At 39.9% G+C, this 17,739-nt stretch overlaps 1 protein-coding gene across 1 annotated transcript; it reads left to right on the plus strand.

The window, feature by feature from the left end:
- Positions 1–9,257: 9,257 nt before the first annotated feature.
- LOC127104719 (uncharacterized) lies at positions 9,258–11,408 on the plus strand. The gene is made up of 3 exons (XM_051041885.1): positions 9,258–9,273; positions 9,327–11,099; positions 11,182–11,408. Exons 1-3 carry the CDS (start codon positions 9,258–9,260, stop codon positions 11,406–11,408), a joined length of 2,016 nt encoding a protein of 671 aa, XP_050897842.1.
- The last annotated feature ends 6,331 nt before the right edge of the window (positions 11,409–17,739 follow it).

A 17,739-nucleotide genomic window follows, 5' to 3' on the forward strand; every position in this document is an offset into this window, starting at 1 on the left:
TCATTTATTTTTGCTTTCTCTTAAGAAAATGGCAATCTTTTCAAAAACAAAAAACTTTTCATTTATGCATCTTTTATTTTTTACTTTTCTAAAAGAAATCAACCATTCAAACATGCAGAATAAATGATAACCCTGTAGAATCCAATGACTTTACTACCGCTCATAACTTTGACTCCCCTATCTACCAAGCCGAAGAAGAGGGTGAAGAAGATTGTTACATCCCCGACGAATTGGCAAGGCTGCTCGAGCACGAGTCCAAAGACCTTCAGCCACATGAAGAACCGGTGGAAACAATCAACCTTGGCACAGAGGAAGAGAAGAAAGAAGTCAAAATTGGCACCACGCTTGAAGCAAGCATCAAAGAGAGATTGGTTAAGCTGCTACAAGAATATGTGGATGTATTTGCATGGTGATACCAGGATATGCCATGTCTAGACACCGACATCGTTGAGCACAAGCTCCCGCTTCAGCCAGAATGCCCGCCAGTAAAACAGAAACTCCGGAGAACAAGACCAGATATGGCTCTGAAGATTCGTGAAGAAGTCAAACGACAATTTGACGCTGGTTTTCTCGCAGTGGCAAAGTACCCACAATGGGTAGCTAATATTGTACCTGTGCCTAAAAGGATAGAAAGGTGAGGATGTGCGTTGACTATAGGGATCTGAACAGAGCTAGTCCAAAAGACGATTTCCCTCTACCACACATTGATACTCTAGTAGACAACACTGCAAGTTTTGCTGTCTTCTCCTCTATGGACGGTTTTTCAGGATACAATCAAATCAAGATGGCTCCAGATGACATGAAGAAGACCACTTTTATTACCCCTTGGGACTTTTTGCTACAAGGTAATGCCTTTCAGTCTCAAAAATGCTGGGGCAACTTACCAGAGAGCTATGGTCACTCTTTTCCATGATATGATGCACAAGGAGATAGAGGTCTATGTTGACGACATGATCGCTAAATCTCAGAATGAAGAAGATCATATGAGCCATCTGAAGAAGCTTTTTGAACGCCTCAGAAAATTTTGATTACGATTAAACCCTGCAAAATGCACATTTGGATTCCGTTTAGGGATGTTGCTTGGTTTCATTGTTAGTCAACGAGGAATTGAGGTAGACCCTGACAAGGTCCGAGCTATACAAGAAATGCCTACTCCACGCACCGAGCGAGAAGTTAGAGGTTTCCTTGGACGTTTGAATTACATCTCAAGGTTTATCTCACACATGACGGCCACGTGTGAGCCTATCTTCAAATTGCTTCGAAAAGATCAAGCTGTTGAATGGAATTCTGATTGTCAAAGTGCTTTTGAGAAGATTCGTCAATACTTGCAAGAGCCTCTTATTTTAATTCCACCTGTCCCAGGAAAGCCATTAATCATGTATATGACTGTGCTTGAAGGGTCAATGGGATGCGTGTTGGGGCAACACGACGAAACTAGTCGGAAAGAACATGCTATTTACTATCTGAGTAAAAAGTTTACCGATTGTGAAAGTCGATATTCGCTTTTGGAGAAAACTTGTTGCGCGCTAGCATGGGTCGCTCGTCGTTTGAGGCAGTACATGATTTGTCATACTACTTTGTTGATCTCGAAAATGGATCCAATAAAGTACATCTTTGAGAAACCTGCCTTGATTGGAAGACTTGCCCGTTGGCAGATGCTCTTGTCAGAATATGACATCCAGTACGTAACCTAGAAGGCAATCAAGGGAAGTGTGTTAGCAGAGTATCTTGCTCACCAACCAGTTGAAGACTATCAGCCATTGAAGTTTGATTTCCTCGATGAGGATATAATGGTGATAAAGGATTGTGAAATCCCAGGCCCATATGAAGGACCAGAACCAGGATCTCGATGGAAGCTCGCGTTCGATGGTTCTTCCAATTATAGTGGTCATGGTGTGGGAGCTGTTTTGATGAATCCAAATGGTGGTTTTACCCCTTTCACAGCAAGGTTGTACTTTGATTGTACGAATAATGTCGCTGAATATGAAGCTTGTATCCTTGGTCTTGAAGCTGCAATTGATCTTCGAATCAAGATCCTTGAGGTGTATGGAGATTCAACCTTAGTGATCTATCAGGTCAAAGGTGAATGGGAAACTCGTGATGCGAAGCTGATCCCGTATCGCGCTCATGTTGTGAAGATGATAGAATACTTCGATGATATCACTTTCCATCACATCCCAAGAGTAGAAAATCAAATGGCTGACGCTTTGGCAACATTAGTATCAATGTATCAAGTCAGATTCCATAATGAAGCTCCACTTATTCGAATCGAGCGAAGAGATGAGCCTGCCTACTGTCAATTGATTGAAGAAGAAACTGATGGTAAACCATGGTTTCATGACATCAAGCGATATATTTTAAGTCAAGAGTATCCAGAAGATGCTACATTGTTGGATAAGAAAACTCTGAGGAGGTTATCGTCCAAATTCTTTTTGAGCAATGATGTGCTTTACAAGAGAAACCATGACATGGTTCTGCTCAGATGCGTGGATAGACACAAAGCAGACATGTTAATCAAGGAGATTCATGAAGGATCCTTTGGAACATATGCCAATGGACATGCCATGGCCAAGAAGATTTTGAGAGTTGGTTATTATTGGTTGACCATGGAGTCCGATTGTTTCAGCTATGCAAGAAAATGTCATAAATGCCAAATTTATGCTGATAAGGTGCATGTACCGCCAACACTATTGAATGTTTTGACATCACCTTGGCCTTTCTCAATGTGGGGCATCGACATGATTGGTGCCATAGAGCTTAAGGCCTCCAATGGTCACCGCTTCATCCTGGTTGCCATCGATTACTTTACTAAATGGGTAGAGGCTGCTTCCTACACCAATGTGACGAGACATGTGGTTGCTCACTTTATCAAGAAGGAGATTATTTGTCGCTATGGAATCCCAAGCAAGATCATCACTGACAATGGTTCAAACTTGAACAACAAGACAATGACAGAATTAGGTGAGAGTTTCAAGATTGACCACCATAATTCCTCTCCATACCGTCCAAAGATGAATGGTGCTGTTGAAGCTGCCAACAAAAATATCAAGAAGATCCTGTAAAAGATGGTGAAAACTTATAAGGATTGGCACGAGATGCTACCCTTTGCGTTGCATGGATACCGGACCTCAGCCCGCACTTCAACAGGGGCAACCCCATTCTCCTTAGTGTATGGGATGGACGCAGTTCTCCCAGTCGAAGTAGAGATACCTTCAACGATAATATTGATGGAAGCCAAGCTGGACGAAGCTGAATGGATCCAAAACAACTATGATCAACTTAATCTCATTGATGAGAAGCGGATGACCGCATTGTGCCATGGACAATTATACCAGCAACGAATCAAGAAGGCATTTGACAAAAAGGTCCGTCCTCGAGAGTTCAAGGAAGGAGATCTCGTGCTCAAGAAGATCTTGCTAGTACACAAAGATTCACGTGGGAAGTGGACTCCCAACTATGAAGGCCCATACGTTGTAAAGAGAGCATACTCCGGAGGTGCTCTATTTCTCACAACTATGGATGGCGAAGAGCTCATTCACCCTGTGAACTCTGATGCAGTCAAAAAATACTATGCCTAACAAATCCCGGTGGACTGAAAACCCGAAAGGGCAGGCCAGGCAAAATTTAGGGATAATAAAAAATGGTAGCTCGCTAAGTTGAAAACCTGAAAGGGCGACTTAGGAAAAAAGGAGCGTCCCGGTGGATTGAAAACCCGAAAGGGCGATCCAGGCAAAAATTAGGGACAAAAGGCATAGACTGCATCGGTTCGTCACTGATCAACACAGAAGAGCTAAAAATGGAAGATCAATCTAGTTACTCCCTTCAGAAGCGAGGTCTCGTGGAGTCATTGTTATTAGGGATAGTAGTAGTTATTGCGATTCAATGTAGACCTTTCCCTATTGCCATTTTCAAATTTGTAACATTCCATGGAGCTACACCATTTGTGTTCTACCATTCTTGAATAAATACAAGTTTGCCTATCAAATTCTATCATTTGCTATTTTTCTCTGGTTTTCTTTGTTATACAAAATGTCATTTATTTGTTAATAATGAATTTTGAACTCAAAAAGGGTTTTTCAACATATTGAGAAACACAATTTTGCTTTGACATGTGGAAATATTAAAAGGAAATCTTTCGTCTTTCCCCGCAAGTCTCAAGTTGCAAGACTCCCCTTGGATGATAAACATCTGTCTCCAGAGAGCACAAATTTATCATTCTCTGGAAGGATTATTGGGCCAGTTGTAACTGTTCAGCTTGGTAGATCCTCTTTTGATGCATTTACTCACTCCTTTGTTGAGTTATTGGTGTTGAGGATTCAGTACCTCCATAAAGCTTTCCCTAATTTCCAGTCTATATATTGTCAGCATTTGCATTTCATGATCATTCATACATCATGCATATAAGCAAAATCCAAATCATGCATAGCCCGAAGTGCTTCGCGCTCATTTGCATAATCTCAGGTCTCGTTGTTGATTGTATCCCTTGACCTCTGAGACCAGTTGTTACTGGCATCGTCTGTTAAGTCTGGTTGTCACTAATGTCTTTGATCAAATCCAGTTGTAATTGGTATCCTTTAAGATCGGGTTGTAACCAGCATTTATTTTAAACCCAATTGTCGTTGGCATCACTGCCAGTCTGTTTGTAAATACATTTGTGATTGATATCTGAAGTTTGGTTGTCGCCAACATCATTTCAAGTCCAGTTGTTGCTAGCAAACTCCGTTGTAGCCGGTAATTGTTTACTATTGACTTTCGTCAAGTCCAATTGTTATTGGAAAAATCCATTAAAGAATCTGGTTATAATCCATTGCTTACGGTCAAAGTCCAATTGTTGTTAGGGACGTACAGAGAGTTCGAATACCTTGTCTTTCCTGATGGTTCCGTGAAAGTCATGTATGACTCACCATCTTGAGGAGTTCCCAGAAGCTTGGAGGTTTTGTTTGATTTCTCTGTAAAGAATCATCGTAGACTTTTGCGTGGATGATCTACTTATAAGAAGACTTCCGTTTATCTTTGTTTTGCATAAATTCCCTGTTAGGAATCTCCAAAATCTGTGATTGGATGAATTTTTTGTGAGAAATCTCCAGAACTATCAGATGTTTTCTAAAATGTCAGGTCATGTATGAACCTATTGTTGAAACTTGCTTTGTATGTTTTCCAATATTCTAAGGTCATGTATGAACCTATTGATAAAACTCCCTTTGATTTTTCCCAAGTGATGTCAAGTCATGTATGAACCTATTGCTGAAACTTGCTTTCTATGTTTTCCAATATTCTCAGGTCATGTATGAACCTATTGATAAAACTCCCTTTGATTTTTCCCAAGCGGTGGCAGGTCATGTATGAACCTGTTAATTGAGCACTCTTTGAATAGTCAAGTGTTGTCAGGTCATGTATGAATCTGTTGTTGAAAATTCCCTGAATGTTCCAGCATTGTCAGGTCATGTATGAACCCGTTGCTGTTGAGCCTTTCTTCCAGTTTTACCAGGTCATGTATGAACCTGTTTCTAAACCTTTTGTTCCAGTGTCATCAAGTCATGTATGAACTTGTTGTGGAAATTTTCTCAAAATGTTCAAGTTTGTCATCAGGTCATGTATGAACCTGTTGATATACTCTTTTGAAATTTTTCTGAGTTTGTTAGGTCATGTCTGAACCTGCTGTCAGAAAATTCTTTGAATGTTCTTGTTTTGTCAGGTCATGTATGAACCTGCTGTTCAGCCTTTATTCCATTATTACCAGGTCATGTCTGAACCTGTTTTGAAGAATCTCTCTCTTTTGTTCCAATATTGTCAAGTCATGTATGAACTTGTTGTGGAAATTTTCTCAAAATGTTCAAGTTTGTCATCAGGTCATGTATGAACCTGTTGATATACTCTTTTTGAACTTTTTTTGAGTTTTGTCAAGTCATGTTTGAACTTGCTATCAGAACCGTTCTTGGTACTCCCCATTGTCAGGTCATGTATGAACCCGTTGATGTTGAGCCTTTATTCCAGTGTTATCAGGTCATGTATGAACCTGTTGCTGAACCTTTTGTTCCAATTTTGTCAAGTCATGTATGAACTTGTTGTGGAAATTTTCTCAAAATGTTCAAGTTTGTCATTAGGTCATGTATGAACCTGTTGATATACTCTTTTTGAATTTTTCTGAGTTTGTTAGGTCATGTCTGAACCTGCTGTCAGAACTTCTTGCTATTCTCCAGCATTGTCAGGTCATGTATGAACCTGCTGTTGAGCTTTCATTCCAGTGTTACCAGGTCATGTATGAACCTATTTTGAAGAATCTTTCTCTATGATTGTTTCAGTGTTATCAGGTCATGTATGAACCTGTTGTAGAAAATTTTCTTATTCGGGTTTAGTAAGTCATGTGTGAACTTACTGCCGAAATCTCTTGTATTATAAGTGTGGTTCATCGAATTTCACTTTGAGTACTCTCTAGTGTGTGTCTGATTCTCCAGCATGATTGTTATCCCCAGCGGTTTGTTTTACCCTATTGTGTCTGTCTCCCTATGGACCCTCACATTCCCCACATATCAGTCTGTCCAGTAACATCTCCTGTTAAGGATTCACCATGTCCCTAACAGAATAAATTCAGAAATAAAGAGTCTTGCATCCATGCATATCATATCATAGCATTTTCATTTTTCAGGTTCAAAATATGGGTCTTCATGGTATTTAATCATCCCCCACTGCGATCCGATGAAAAATGTTGTTTCATTTTCCTCTGGTGGAGGATGTTTAAATAGGGGCAACTGTCATACCCCGAATTTGGCCCTGAAATTTTTTCCCCATCAATCACTCGTTTGCATTCTTTCTTCATTCACCTTCATATCCTTCATTCATGTTCATGTTCACTATTTCATATTTTTTTACGTTTTTCACATTCCAAATTTACATTCATATTTTCTTCATTCACATTGAAAAAAAATTCCATTCATATTCAAGAATTTCCACATACTCATTCATAGTTCGATTACTTCGTTCATTCATTCAATCATTATCATCCATGTACATGGCATATGAATAACTTATAATAAAAAAAAACATCTCATCACATGAATACATGAAGTCTCTAAGATACAAAGAAAGATTTTGGACTTGCTACGAGAAACACCAATTTTTTCATTCACATCAATGTCATATTCATTACAAATCAATAACTTGTCCGAAACATACATGATTTACAAAGGTGGCACTTAAGTTTTAATTACAAGGAGGAAATTGTCGACTTCGCTCATAATGAACCATGGAAGCATGAGAAAGGTTTTCCAAACTATTCACAAATTAACTTCAGAATCAACACAAATCGTAGGAGTTCGAGGACGACACAATATCGTTCATTCTAGTTCTGAACCAGCACAAAAGCCTTATGCTTCATAGGTGTGGGATAATGAAGATGCATCAAAGAGATGAAGGAAACCGCCAAAGCATTCCTTGGCAAGACAATTTGTGATGATGTCGTTACCACCCCAGCTTATTTCAATGTTGCTTAATTTCTTTCAGGATCTAATGTTGATGACTTCTCTGCTCCTTATATATCTGCTGTTGAAAATTTTGGAAAGGAAGCTCATGCAGTATTTGTTGAGTTTGGTGGCCGTGTCACTCTTGGAGATGAATCAACTGTCTGGAAAGAGTTTACTGCTACAGATGGAAGAAAGTATTACTTCAATAAGATTACTCAGGAATCAACATGGACAATACCAGAAGAACTCAAGTTGGCTCGTAAGCAAGCACATAAAACTATTAGCCAGGGAATGGTGTCAAATGCAAGTGATACATCCAATGTTGCTGCCTCCTCTGCTGCAACACAAACACCAGCTAATGCAACCAATTCCAACACTTTGACATCTAACGGTCTTGCTTCAAGCCCATCTTCTATTACACCAATTATAGCTGCAAATCATCAACAGTTGGTTTCTGGTTTATCGGTTACCCCTGTTTCCAATCGGTAGTTACTTCAAACACCACAGGAGTTGAACCAAGCACTGTTGTAACTGTGAGTACTGCACCCACAACAGTCACAGGAAGCTCAAGAATAACGGCCAACTCACTTGATTCAAAAATTCCACCCATTGCTGAAAATCAGGCAACTCATGATTCTACTTCTTCTGTCAATGGAGTTCCTCTTCAAGATGTGGAGGAAGCCAAAAGAGGATTTTCTGTAGTTGGACAAACTAATGTGACTCCTTCAGAGGAGAAAACCAACGATGGTGAAACTTTTGTATATGCAAATAAGCTGGAAGCAAAAAATGCATTTAAAGGGCTTCTGGAATCTGCGAATGTTCATTCTGATTGGACGTGGGAACATGCAATGAGAGAAATTATCAGTGATAAAAGATATAATGCCCTGAAAACACTTGGTGAGCAAAAACAAGCATTCAATGAGTATTTGGGCCAAAGGAAGAAGCTAGAGGCTGAAGAGAGGCGCATAAAGCAGAAAAAGGCCCGTGAAGAATTCACAAAGATGTTAGAAGAGTGCAAGGAGCTAAAATCATCCACTAGATGGAGCAAAGCTATAAGTATGCTTGAAAATGATGAACGATTCAATGCCGTTGAAAGACCTAGAGACCGGGAAGATTTATTTGAAAACTACATGGTGGAACTTGAGAGAAAGGAAAAGGAAAATGATGTAGAAGAACACCGGCGGAATTTAGCAGAATATAGGAAGTTTCTGAGACCCTGTGATTTTGTGAAGGTGAATAGTCATTGGCGAAAAATCCAAGATCGGCTAGAGGATGATGATAGACACTTACTACTAAAAAAAATTGACCGCTTGCTTGTTTACAAGGATTATATTCGTGACTTGGAGAAGGAGGAAGAGGAACAAAAAAGGATACAGAAGGAACGACTCTGTCGGGGTGAAAGGCAAAACCATGATGCATTTCGCAAGTTGCTGGAAGAACATATTGCTGATGGAGTTCTTACTGCTAAAACACAATGGCGAGGTTACTGCTTGAAGGTGAAAGAGTTGCCTCAATATCAAGTTGTTGCATCAAATACATCTGGTTCTACCCCGAGAGATTTATATGAGGATGTCTTTGAAGATCTTGAAAAGAAATATCATTAGGCCAAGATGCACTCTTCTTGTTCGACCAAATGATTCCCTCGTACGCTGAAACAATGATTCTGAAGCTAGCACTGTTGTTAACCCTTCTCAAGATGCAAATGTTCACACCAAAGTTCCTCAAGGGGCCGATGATGAAAAGGCCATTGAGTTGGAGAGTTTGTCTTCTTATATGAGTTCACTTGGATTCACATAAATGGAATATGTTGAAGGCAACCAACATGAAGCTTCAATTGATGATTCAAAGCAAATTAAAATTCAAAAGGCTCGCCTGAATTTATATCATCAGTGAAGACATTTTGTTTGCTCTTGGAACACTCTATGTCATTTGAAGACTCTGTTGAGTTGCATGTCACTTCTTCCAAAGCATTGCTTATAATTGGATCGCATATGCCAGAGGTGGTAGCATCACATTATGCTCTCAAAGTTCCATGGCTTAAGCAACTACTACTGAATCATGTAGATTGGGACACTCGGGAATCCATTGCATGTTTACTTGGAATCGTGTCTTCTGCTCTTCCTCTGCCTGCAACATCTGATGTTATTTCGGAATTGACTTTAATTTTCAGCCAAACACATAAGCCTAGATTTGAGACTCAGCACGGTGCGCTTTGTGCAATAGGATATATCACTGCAGATTATTTGTCTAGAGCACTTATGCCAGAAATTTTTCTCCGGAAAACACTTAGATGCCTAATTGATGTGGTTAATTCTGAAACTTCTGCTCTTGCTGCTATTGCAATGCAAGCATTAGGTCATATTGGATTGCGTATTTCTTTACCTCCACTTGAGGATTCTAATTCAGATGGAATTCTCGTACTTCTGTATGATAAATTGAGTAAGTTTCTCTTGAGTGATGATGTTAAAGCAATACAGAAGATCGTCATATCCATTGGGCATATATGTGTAAAGGAATCATCATCCTCTCATATATATATGGCCTTAAATTTGATTTTCAGTCTTTGCCGATCTAAGGCTGAGGATATTCTGTTTACTGTTGGGGAGGCACTTTCTTTTTTGTGGGGTAGTGTTCCTGTCAGTGCTGACACAATCCTCAGAACTAACTTCACTTCACTATCGACTGCTTCAAATTTTCTGATGGGAGATTTAAACTCTACTGAGTCAAAGCAGTTCCCAAATGGACAAAGTGAACATAGTGAAGGATACCATGCTTCTGCAAGAGATGCAGTTATGAAAAAGCTTTTTCATGAGCTTTTGTATAGTAGCAGGAAAGAAGAGCGATGTGCTGGAACTGTCTGGCTAGTATCACTTACAAAGTACTGCGGCAGTCATCCTACTATTCAGAAAATGCTTCCAGAAATTCAGGAGGCTTTTCCTCACCTTCTTGGTGAACAAAATGAACTCACACAAGAGTTGGCTTCTCAAGGCATAAGTATTGTGTATGACCTTGGTGATGAATCTATGAAACAAAATTTGGTGAATGAACTTGTGAATACGTTGACTGGGTCAGGCAAACGAAAAAGAGCAATCAAGCTTGTTGAAGATTCTGAAGTATTTCAAGATGGATCTCTTGGTGAAACTGCTAGTGGAGGGAAACTGAACACTTACAAAGAGTTATGTAGCTTAGAAAATGAGATGGGACAGCCAGACTTGATTTATAAGTTTATGGATTTAGCAAATCATCAAGCTTCTTTGAATTCTAAGAGAGCAGCTGCTTTTGGCTTCTCAAAAATAGCAAAGCAAGCAGGGGATGCTCTTAAGCCACATTTACAATCTTTGATTCCAAGGCTTGTACGCTACCAGTATGATCCTGATAAAAATGTACAGGATGCAATGGTACACATATGGAAGTCACTAGTGGCTGATTCGAAGAAAACCATTGATGAACACTTAGATCTCATTATTGATGATTTACTAGTTCAATGTGGATCTCGGCTTTGGCGGTCACGTGAAGCATCATGTCTCGCCCTTGCAGATATTATTCAAGGACGAAAGTTTTATGAGGTTGGAAAGCATTTAAAAAGATTATGGTCAGGAGCATTTCGTGCCATGGACAACATAAAGGAAAATACCGAAAGTTCTTGCCGGTAGCAGAAGGAACAGGAATCGAATCACTGGAGAGAGGCAAACTTTGCTTGAACTTGTTAATTATATTTCAGCTGTGAATTCAAAGTTCAGTGAAGCGGCAATGCAGGAGATCACTAAGATAGCAGTTGACTTGATAAATAAACCTCTCAGTTCTGTTTTTAAGGACCATGGTGGTAGTGACATTGACACTAGTAGCAACATTCCAATCACAATTCATGAGGCAATAGTTTGGAGGAAAAAGATACACAATGGACCTGCTGATGCTTTCCATTTTCACTGCAGTAAAATAACTTGGTAAGGCAGTAAAAGTTCACAGGCAACAAAAATGAAAACATTTTCACAAAAGAAGTACAAGGTACATGTTACCTTTTTCAGAATAAGCACCAAAACAGGATAGACAAACTGGCAGCACCAAAAGCACTTCCAAGTCCGACACCCCTTTGATCTCAGCGGCCAATTCAAAAGACCCTAGCAGTGTGACTACAAAAGAGAGGCCACTGTTCACCCATAAAGGGAGGAGAGCTGAAAAACCCTAAGTTTGGATAGCCGCCACTGTTCACCCACAAGGAAGGGAGAATCCTGAAAAAACACAAAGCACCGTTACTGTTCACTAAGAGAAAGAGGAGTCGACGGCAAGGAGAAAAGAACGCCATAGTTTTTCTTGGTGGTGAAGAGCGGACAAGAAGGGGAAAACGTTCAGGCGAAACGCTTACTCACATTCGTCGGTCGAGCTCGCCGCAACCGGTGAGCTTCCTTTCCGAGCTTTATTTCTATGTTTCGATTATGCTTTGCATCCTTCTGAGGGAACCATGGTTGTTGTTCCGATTTGAACTCCATGTTTGATTTAGCAATACCGTTGCCTGTTTGTTTGTGATGTTAACTTCCTGTTAAAATTTTGATGTTCAAAACGGAAAGAAACAGAATCTATGTGCGTTAAAGATGAACTTGAAGGTGAGAAAAACAAGAAAAGGGGGTTTGAATTGTTTTGGAAAATAAGCGCTTTTTCAGACAAAGACCACACAAGGAATTTATACTGGTTCGCTTATAACACAAAGCTACTCTAGTCCACCCGGCCAAGGTGATTTCGCCTTCAACAAGGACTTAATCCACTATTCTTGAAATATAGTTTACAACCAACGTCTAAGAGAAAGATCTCTTAGTCCTCTTAAGTATACAGACTGCGCAGAGTCACTTGAGGAAATAAAACAATAGATAAAAAGACAATGTAATCTAGAGTGCTTCTAGGATAAGCAAAATATTACAACAGTAAGATCAAAGGAATGTTTCACGTTCTAAGCAAAAGCTTCGTGAAAGATTGAGAGAGAGAGAGAGTAAAATGTTTATGTGCGTTGGTGTGTCTCTCAATGTTGTTTGCTGTCCTTTATATAGGGGTGAAAGGACCGTTGAAATTGATGGCAGATGATTTGTCTTGAATAGGAATTAATGTCATAACTTCTGTTGTTTCTTGCCAAAACAACTTTGTCTCCCTGAATAACTTCTTTCCAATAATAGTTTCTTTCCATTTGAGATTGAAGTTGCCGTTACTCTTTCTATAAGGAAGTCCAATATCAGAGTCTGCGTGGCTCTGGGAATCTTTAAGAGTTCTGATGATGTCTTCAGATGACGCTGAGAGCTTCTGGAATGATATACCGTTGTTCAGAGTCAGAACTTCTAGAGTGCACTCCTTCTTCAGATGCTTCTGATATTCTGCTGTTTTGCTCAGAGTTAGAACTTCTTGAGCGTGTTTCTACTTCAGATGCTTCTGATCTTCTGGTAATTTGTATCTGATATGATTCTGTATCTGATGACGCAATCAGATTCCTTTCTTTTTGTTTAGAGTCCTGCACACTTAGAAACTTTTCGTTAGAGTGCCATTTTTGGTTTCATCCTTTGTTATCATCAAAATCTTGGAATCTGTTGTAGAACAGTTTTTGTTCTTACAATCTCCCCCTTTTTGATGATGACAAAACAAACTCAATTAGCAGATGAAACATTAAAAGAATCAGATCAGATAGAAGTGAGCTCCCCCTGAGATGGGCTAGGGAGTTCAGAAGTTCTTACCAGAGCTTCCAAGCAATGAAGTTTCGATACCTTCTGCAATTTCTTAAGTCCAATGTTAGAAATTTATTTTTAAGAAAAGTATGTTGCAGAGTGCTTAAGGAGTTAGGCAATTTTTCATCAGAGCTATATTTGATTTCTCCCCCTTTTTGTTAGAATCAAAAAGACAAAACAAAAATAATCAAGAAACAGCATTTTATATATCCAGATAACAGACAACAGAGATAAGAAAAACAAACATCAGAAACAAGGAAAACAAGGCAACAAACAAAAGATCCTAAGTGCCTAAGGGTTGGGAGGAGGAGGCATTCTCTGAAGCAGTTGAGCCAGCATGTTCTGAATATTATCGTTGACGGTGTCCTGTTTATCCATTCTGGCTCTGAGTTCCTTCTGGTCTTTCTGAAGTTCTTCAAGCGTCTTGAGAACCATAGGAATAACAGTAGAGGACTCCCCCTGAGTCAGAGCACTCTGTTCTTCAGCAGTTCTGGCTTCAGCTTCTGCAGCTGCCTTTGCTTCAGCTTCAGCAGCAACAGCAGCAGCAGCGTCAGCTAGAGCTTTGGCCTCAGCTTCCTTGGCCCTTTGGATTTCTGCTTGTTTGGCTCTTTCTTCTTCTTGCCTTCTGGCTTCTTCTTCAGCTTCTCTGGCAAGACGCTCCTATAGTCTTGCCTCAGCATCTTTGATGAAGTCGTTTCTGACTTGCTCAGAGATGTGCTTCAGCTTGAAGGCCTCAGAAGTCATCCAGCCAATGACTCTGTTCCAGTGTGTCCTTACAGAATCAGGATCATCACTGATGCCAGAGTTTATGGTCAGAGTGTTCAGGTTCAGATGTTTGAGGTTCCTCTAGGGTAGGCAAGGAATGTTCAGGTTCAGATGTTTGAGGTGGAGAGGTTGGAGGGCTTAGGTTAAGTGTTAGAGGTTCAGGTTCAGGTTCAGATTCAGATTCAGGTTCAGATTCAGGTTCAGCGGAAGGGTTTGGAGGGATAGTGTCAGAGGTATGAAGGTCAGAGGGTTGAACTTCAGAAGGAGTGATGGTTGGTTGTGGTGGAGTTATTTCAGGTGGAGGTTGTGTTGGTTTTTGAGAGGCAAAGTTTTGAGCCTGAAGTTGGGCTAGGGTTGGAGAAGATGGGTCAGAGTGTTCTGTATCTGAGGAAATGGTAAAGTAGGGAGGTGATTCTGGGGCTGTGGATGAGGAAGTGGTTTGATTTAATTCTTCAGCTTCTGAAGGTGGTAAAGAGGTATGGGCAAGATTGAATTTTGGTAAAGGTTGTGAGGTTCTGGTTGTAGAAGGAGGGGTTTCAGATGGGGTGAAGATTGGTGATGGTAGAGGAGTAGAGGAAACCAGAAATGGTTCAGAGGGAAAAGTAGGGGCAGACTTACCAGAGGATTCTTGCAGAGGCGCTGAAGATCTTGATTCAGAAGGTTCTCCTAGCCTTGCTTTCTTCGCTCTTGAAGACTTCTTTTCAGATGGACCTCTTTTGAACTTAACGAAGTCTGATTCTGAATCTAGCATATCGTCTAGTCTGAAGTCTGAGATGTCTACTCCTTCATCCTTCAGACGTTGGAGATAGTGGAGGATTGCGTCTCTGGGTTCATTCTTGTAGAACCTTGCGAGACCATGTGGCAGCTTCCTCTGATCTTTCAAAGCGTCCCAAGAGGTGTCCAGCGTAGGTTTGACTAGAATCTTCTTCAGAATTCCCATGCTCTTCAGATTTCTGGAGTTCAGAGGCCTTCCAGTATCTATTGCCAAATCTTCCATGAGTTTGTTCTTCTCCAGATGGTCTACGAGCCCATTTTCTATTAATACGTCAGAGAGAAGTCTTCCCAGAGGGATGTAGGTTCTGGGTTTCATGTTGTTGAAATCTACCAGTGATTCACACAAAACATCCAGTTTCTCAAAAGGAGTTGCAAGGTTGATATGAGCTTCACGATCAAGTATATGAGGCTCCTTGTAAACTAGTGTAATAGTTACGCCTGTAACTGTTGGAGTGGGAATGCTTGTGCTTTGGGCTGTGTTGCTGGATCCCATTTGTTGAGAATAGTTGAAAACTGATTGTTGTTGAGCATCCATTGTTGATGAAGAACGAGATGAAGATGAACTGCTTGCAGAAATGCTTCAGAGAACTGGTTTGAGAAAGTGAGTGAGAGTGAAGAGTGTGCGAAGTGTGAGAGGAGTGTTTAAATACCCTAAAAAAAACGCATGCAAAACGACACACAAATCAGCTTTAGCACAAAAAACAAGTAAGCACGCTTAGAGGGAGAAATGATTAGGGCTCATTAATGAATGTCTAATCCCAACGGTATGCACACTGCTCGAGGAGATCTCAAACGTCTGCCCTTTGAATTTCTTCTGGACAGCTGTCTAGAAGTTCCAAGGTTAGACGCTACGTGCTCCACGTGGTTTGATGTATCAAAGTCAGAGGCAGAACCCCATTTGTTTATGTCAGAGTCTCATTTTACATCTTCAGAGGCACAATTTATTCAGGGCAATTTTGAATGTTCATATTTTCTAGAATAAAAAGAAATCTATCTTCAGCTAAAGGCTTAGTAAAGATATCTGCCCATTGATGATCTGTATCAATGAACTTCAATGTTACTATCCCTTTCTGAACATAGTCTCTGATAAAATGATGTTTTATTTCAATGTGCTTAGCTCTGGAGTGTAAAATGGGATTCTTACTTAGGCAAATGGCAGCAGTATTATCACAAAAGATAGGAATGTTACTCTCGAAGATTTGCAGATCTTCTAACTGATTCTTCATCCAGAGCATCTGAGTTGTGCACAGTGATGCTGAGATATATTCTGTTTCTACAGTTGATAGAGCGATAGTTGACTGTCTTTTGCTGGCCCAGGATATAAGATTGTTTCCTAGGAGCTGACAATTTCCAGATGTGCTTTTTCGTTCCAATCTATCTCCTGCGTAATCTGCATCACAGTAACCCGAAAGTCTATACTCTGATGTTTTCTCATACATCAGGCCCAGGTTAGGAGTTCCTTTCAGATACTTGAAAATTCTCTTAACTGCTGTTAAGTGAGTTTCTCTAGGATCTAATTGGAATCTGGCACATAGACAGACACTAAAGAGAATATCAGGTCGAGTAGCAGTCAGATAGAGTAGGGAGCCTATCATACCACGATAGTGCTTCTGACAAACCTTTTTACTGACTTCTTCCTTTTCAAGAATGCATGTTGGATGCATGGGAGTCTTTGCAGAGTTGCATTCAGCCATGTCAAATTTCTTCAGAACGTCTTTTATATATTTGCTTTGATGAACGTACGTGACTTCTGAAGTTTGGTTAATTTGAATTCCTAGAAAGAACTTTAGTTCTTGCATTAAGCTCATTTCAAATTCTGCCTGCATTAACTCAGAGAATTCTTGACAAACAGAGGCGTTAGCAGAACCAAAAATAATATCATCAACATATATCTGACATATCATGAGATCATTGTTAAGGTTCTTACAGAAGAGTGTGGAGTCAACTTTCCCTCTGATAAAATTGTGTTCCAGAAGAAAATTACTTAAACGTTCATACCAAGCTCTGGGAGCTTGTTTAAGTCCATATAAAGATTTTTTAAGTTTAAAAACATGTTCTGGAAAATTTGGATTTTCAAAACCTGGAGGTTGGTTGACATACACTTCTTCTGATATATATAACCATTAAGGAATGCGCTCTTGACATCCATTTGATATAATTTAATAGAATGATTAATAGCAAAAGATACAAGAAGACGAATAGATTCTAACCTTGCGACTGGAGCAAAGGTTTCATTGTAGTCAATACCTTCTTGTTGACTGTAACCTTGAGCTACCAGTCGAGCTTTGTTTCTGACGACTTCTCCTTTCTCATTCAGCTTGTTTCTGAATACCCATCTGGTTCCAATAACGTGAGTGCTTCTGGGTTTGGGAACAAGATCCCAGACATCATTTTTTGTGAATTGATCTAACTCTTCTTGCATAGCTGAAACCCAGTCGTTATCTTGAAGTGCTTCATCACAGGACGTAGGCTCGATCAGAGACACTAGTCCCAGAGGAGTCTCTTCAGAGGTTCTGAAGGTAGATCTGGTTCTGACAGGTTCGTCCTTGTTGCCCAAAATCAATTCTTCAGATACGTTGATACGACTTTTAGCTTTCTTTGGGATTATTGGGGAATTAATTTCCTCAGAGTTCTGAGTGGCAATTGCTTCTGGAGTTTTATCAGATCCTGCAAGAGTGATTTCTAAATCTACAAAATTTTCAACTAGCTTTGACTTTTCAGGGTCAAGCTTATCGTCAAATCTGACATGAATTGATTCTTCCACAATTTTGGTTTCTGTATTGTATACTCTGTAGCCTTTGGAGCGTTCTGAGTATCCTAACATAATACCTTTCTGTGCTTTTGAATCAAACTTGTTCAGATGTTCTTTAGTGTTTAAAATAAAGCAAGAACATCCAAATGGATGAAAATATGAAATGTTTGGTTTTCTTCCTTTACACAGTTCCTAGGGAGTCTTTTCCAGAATAGGTCTTATTGAGATTCTATTCTGAATGTAACACGCTGTATTTACAGCTTCTGCCCAAAAGTGCTTAGCCACA

The sequence above is a fragment of the Lathyrus oleraceus genome, chromosome 7 (assembly GCF_024323335.1).
Source record: "Lathyrus oleraceus cultivar Zhongwan6 chromosome 7, CAAS_Psat_ZW6_1.0, whole genome shotgun sequence".
NCBI lineage: Eukaryota > Viridiplantae > Streptophyta > Magnoliopsida > Fabales > Fabaceae > Lathyrus > Lathyrus oleraceus.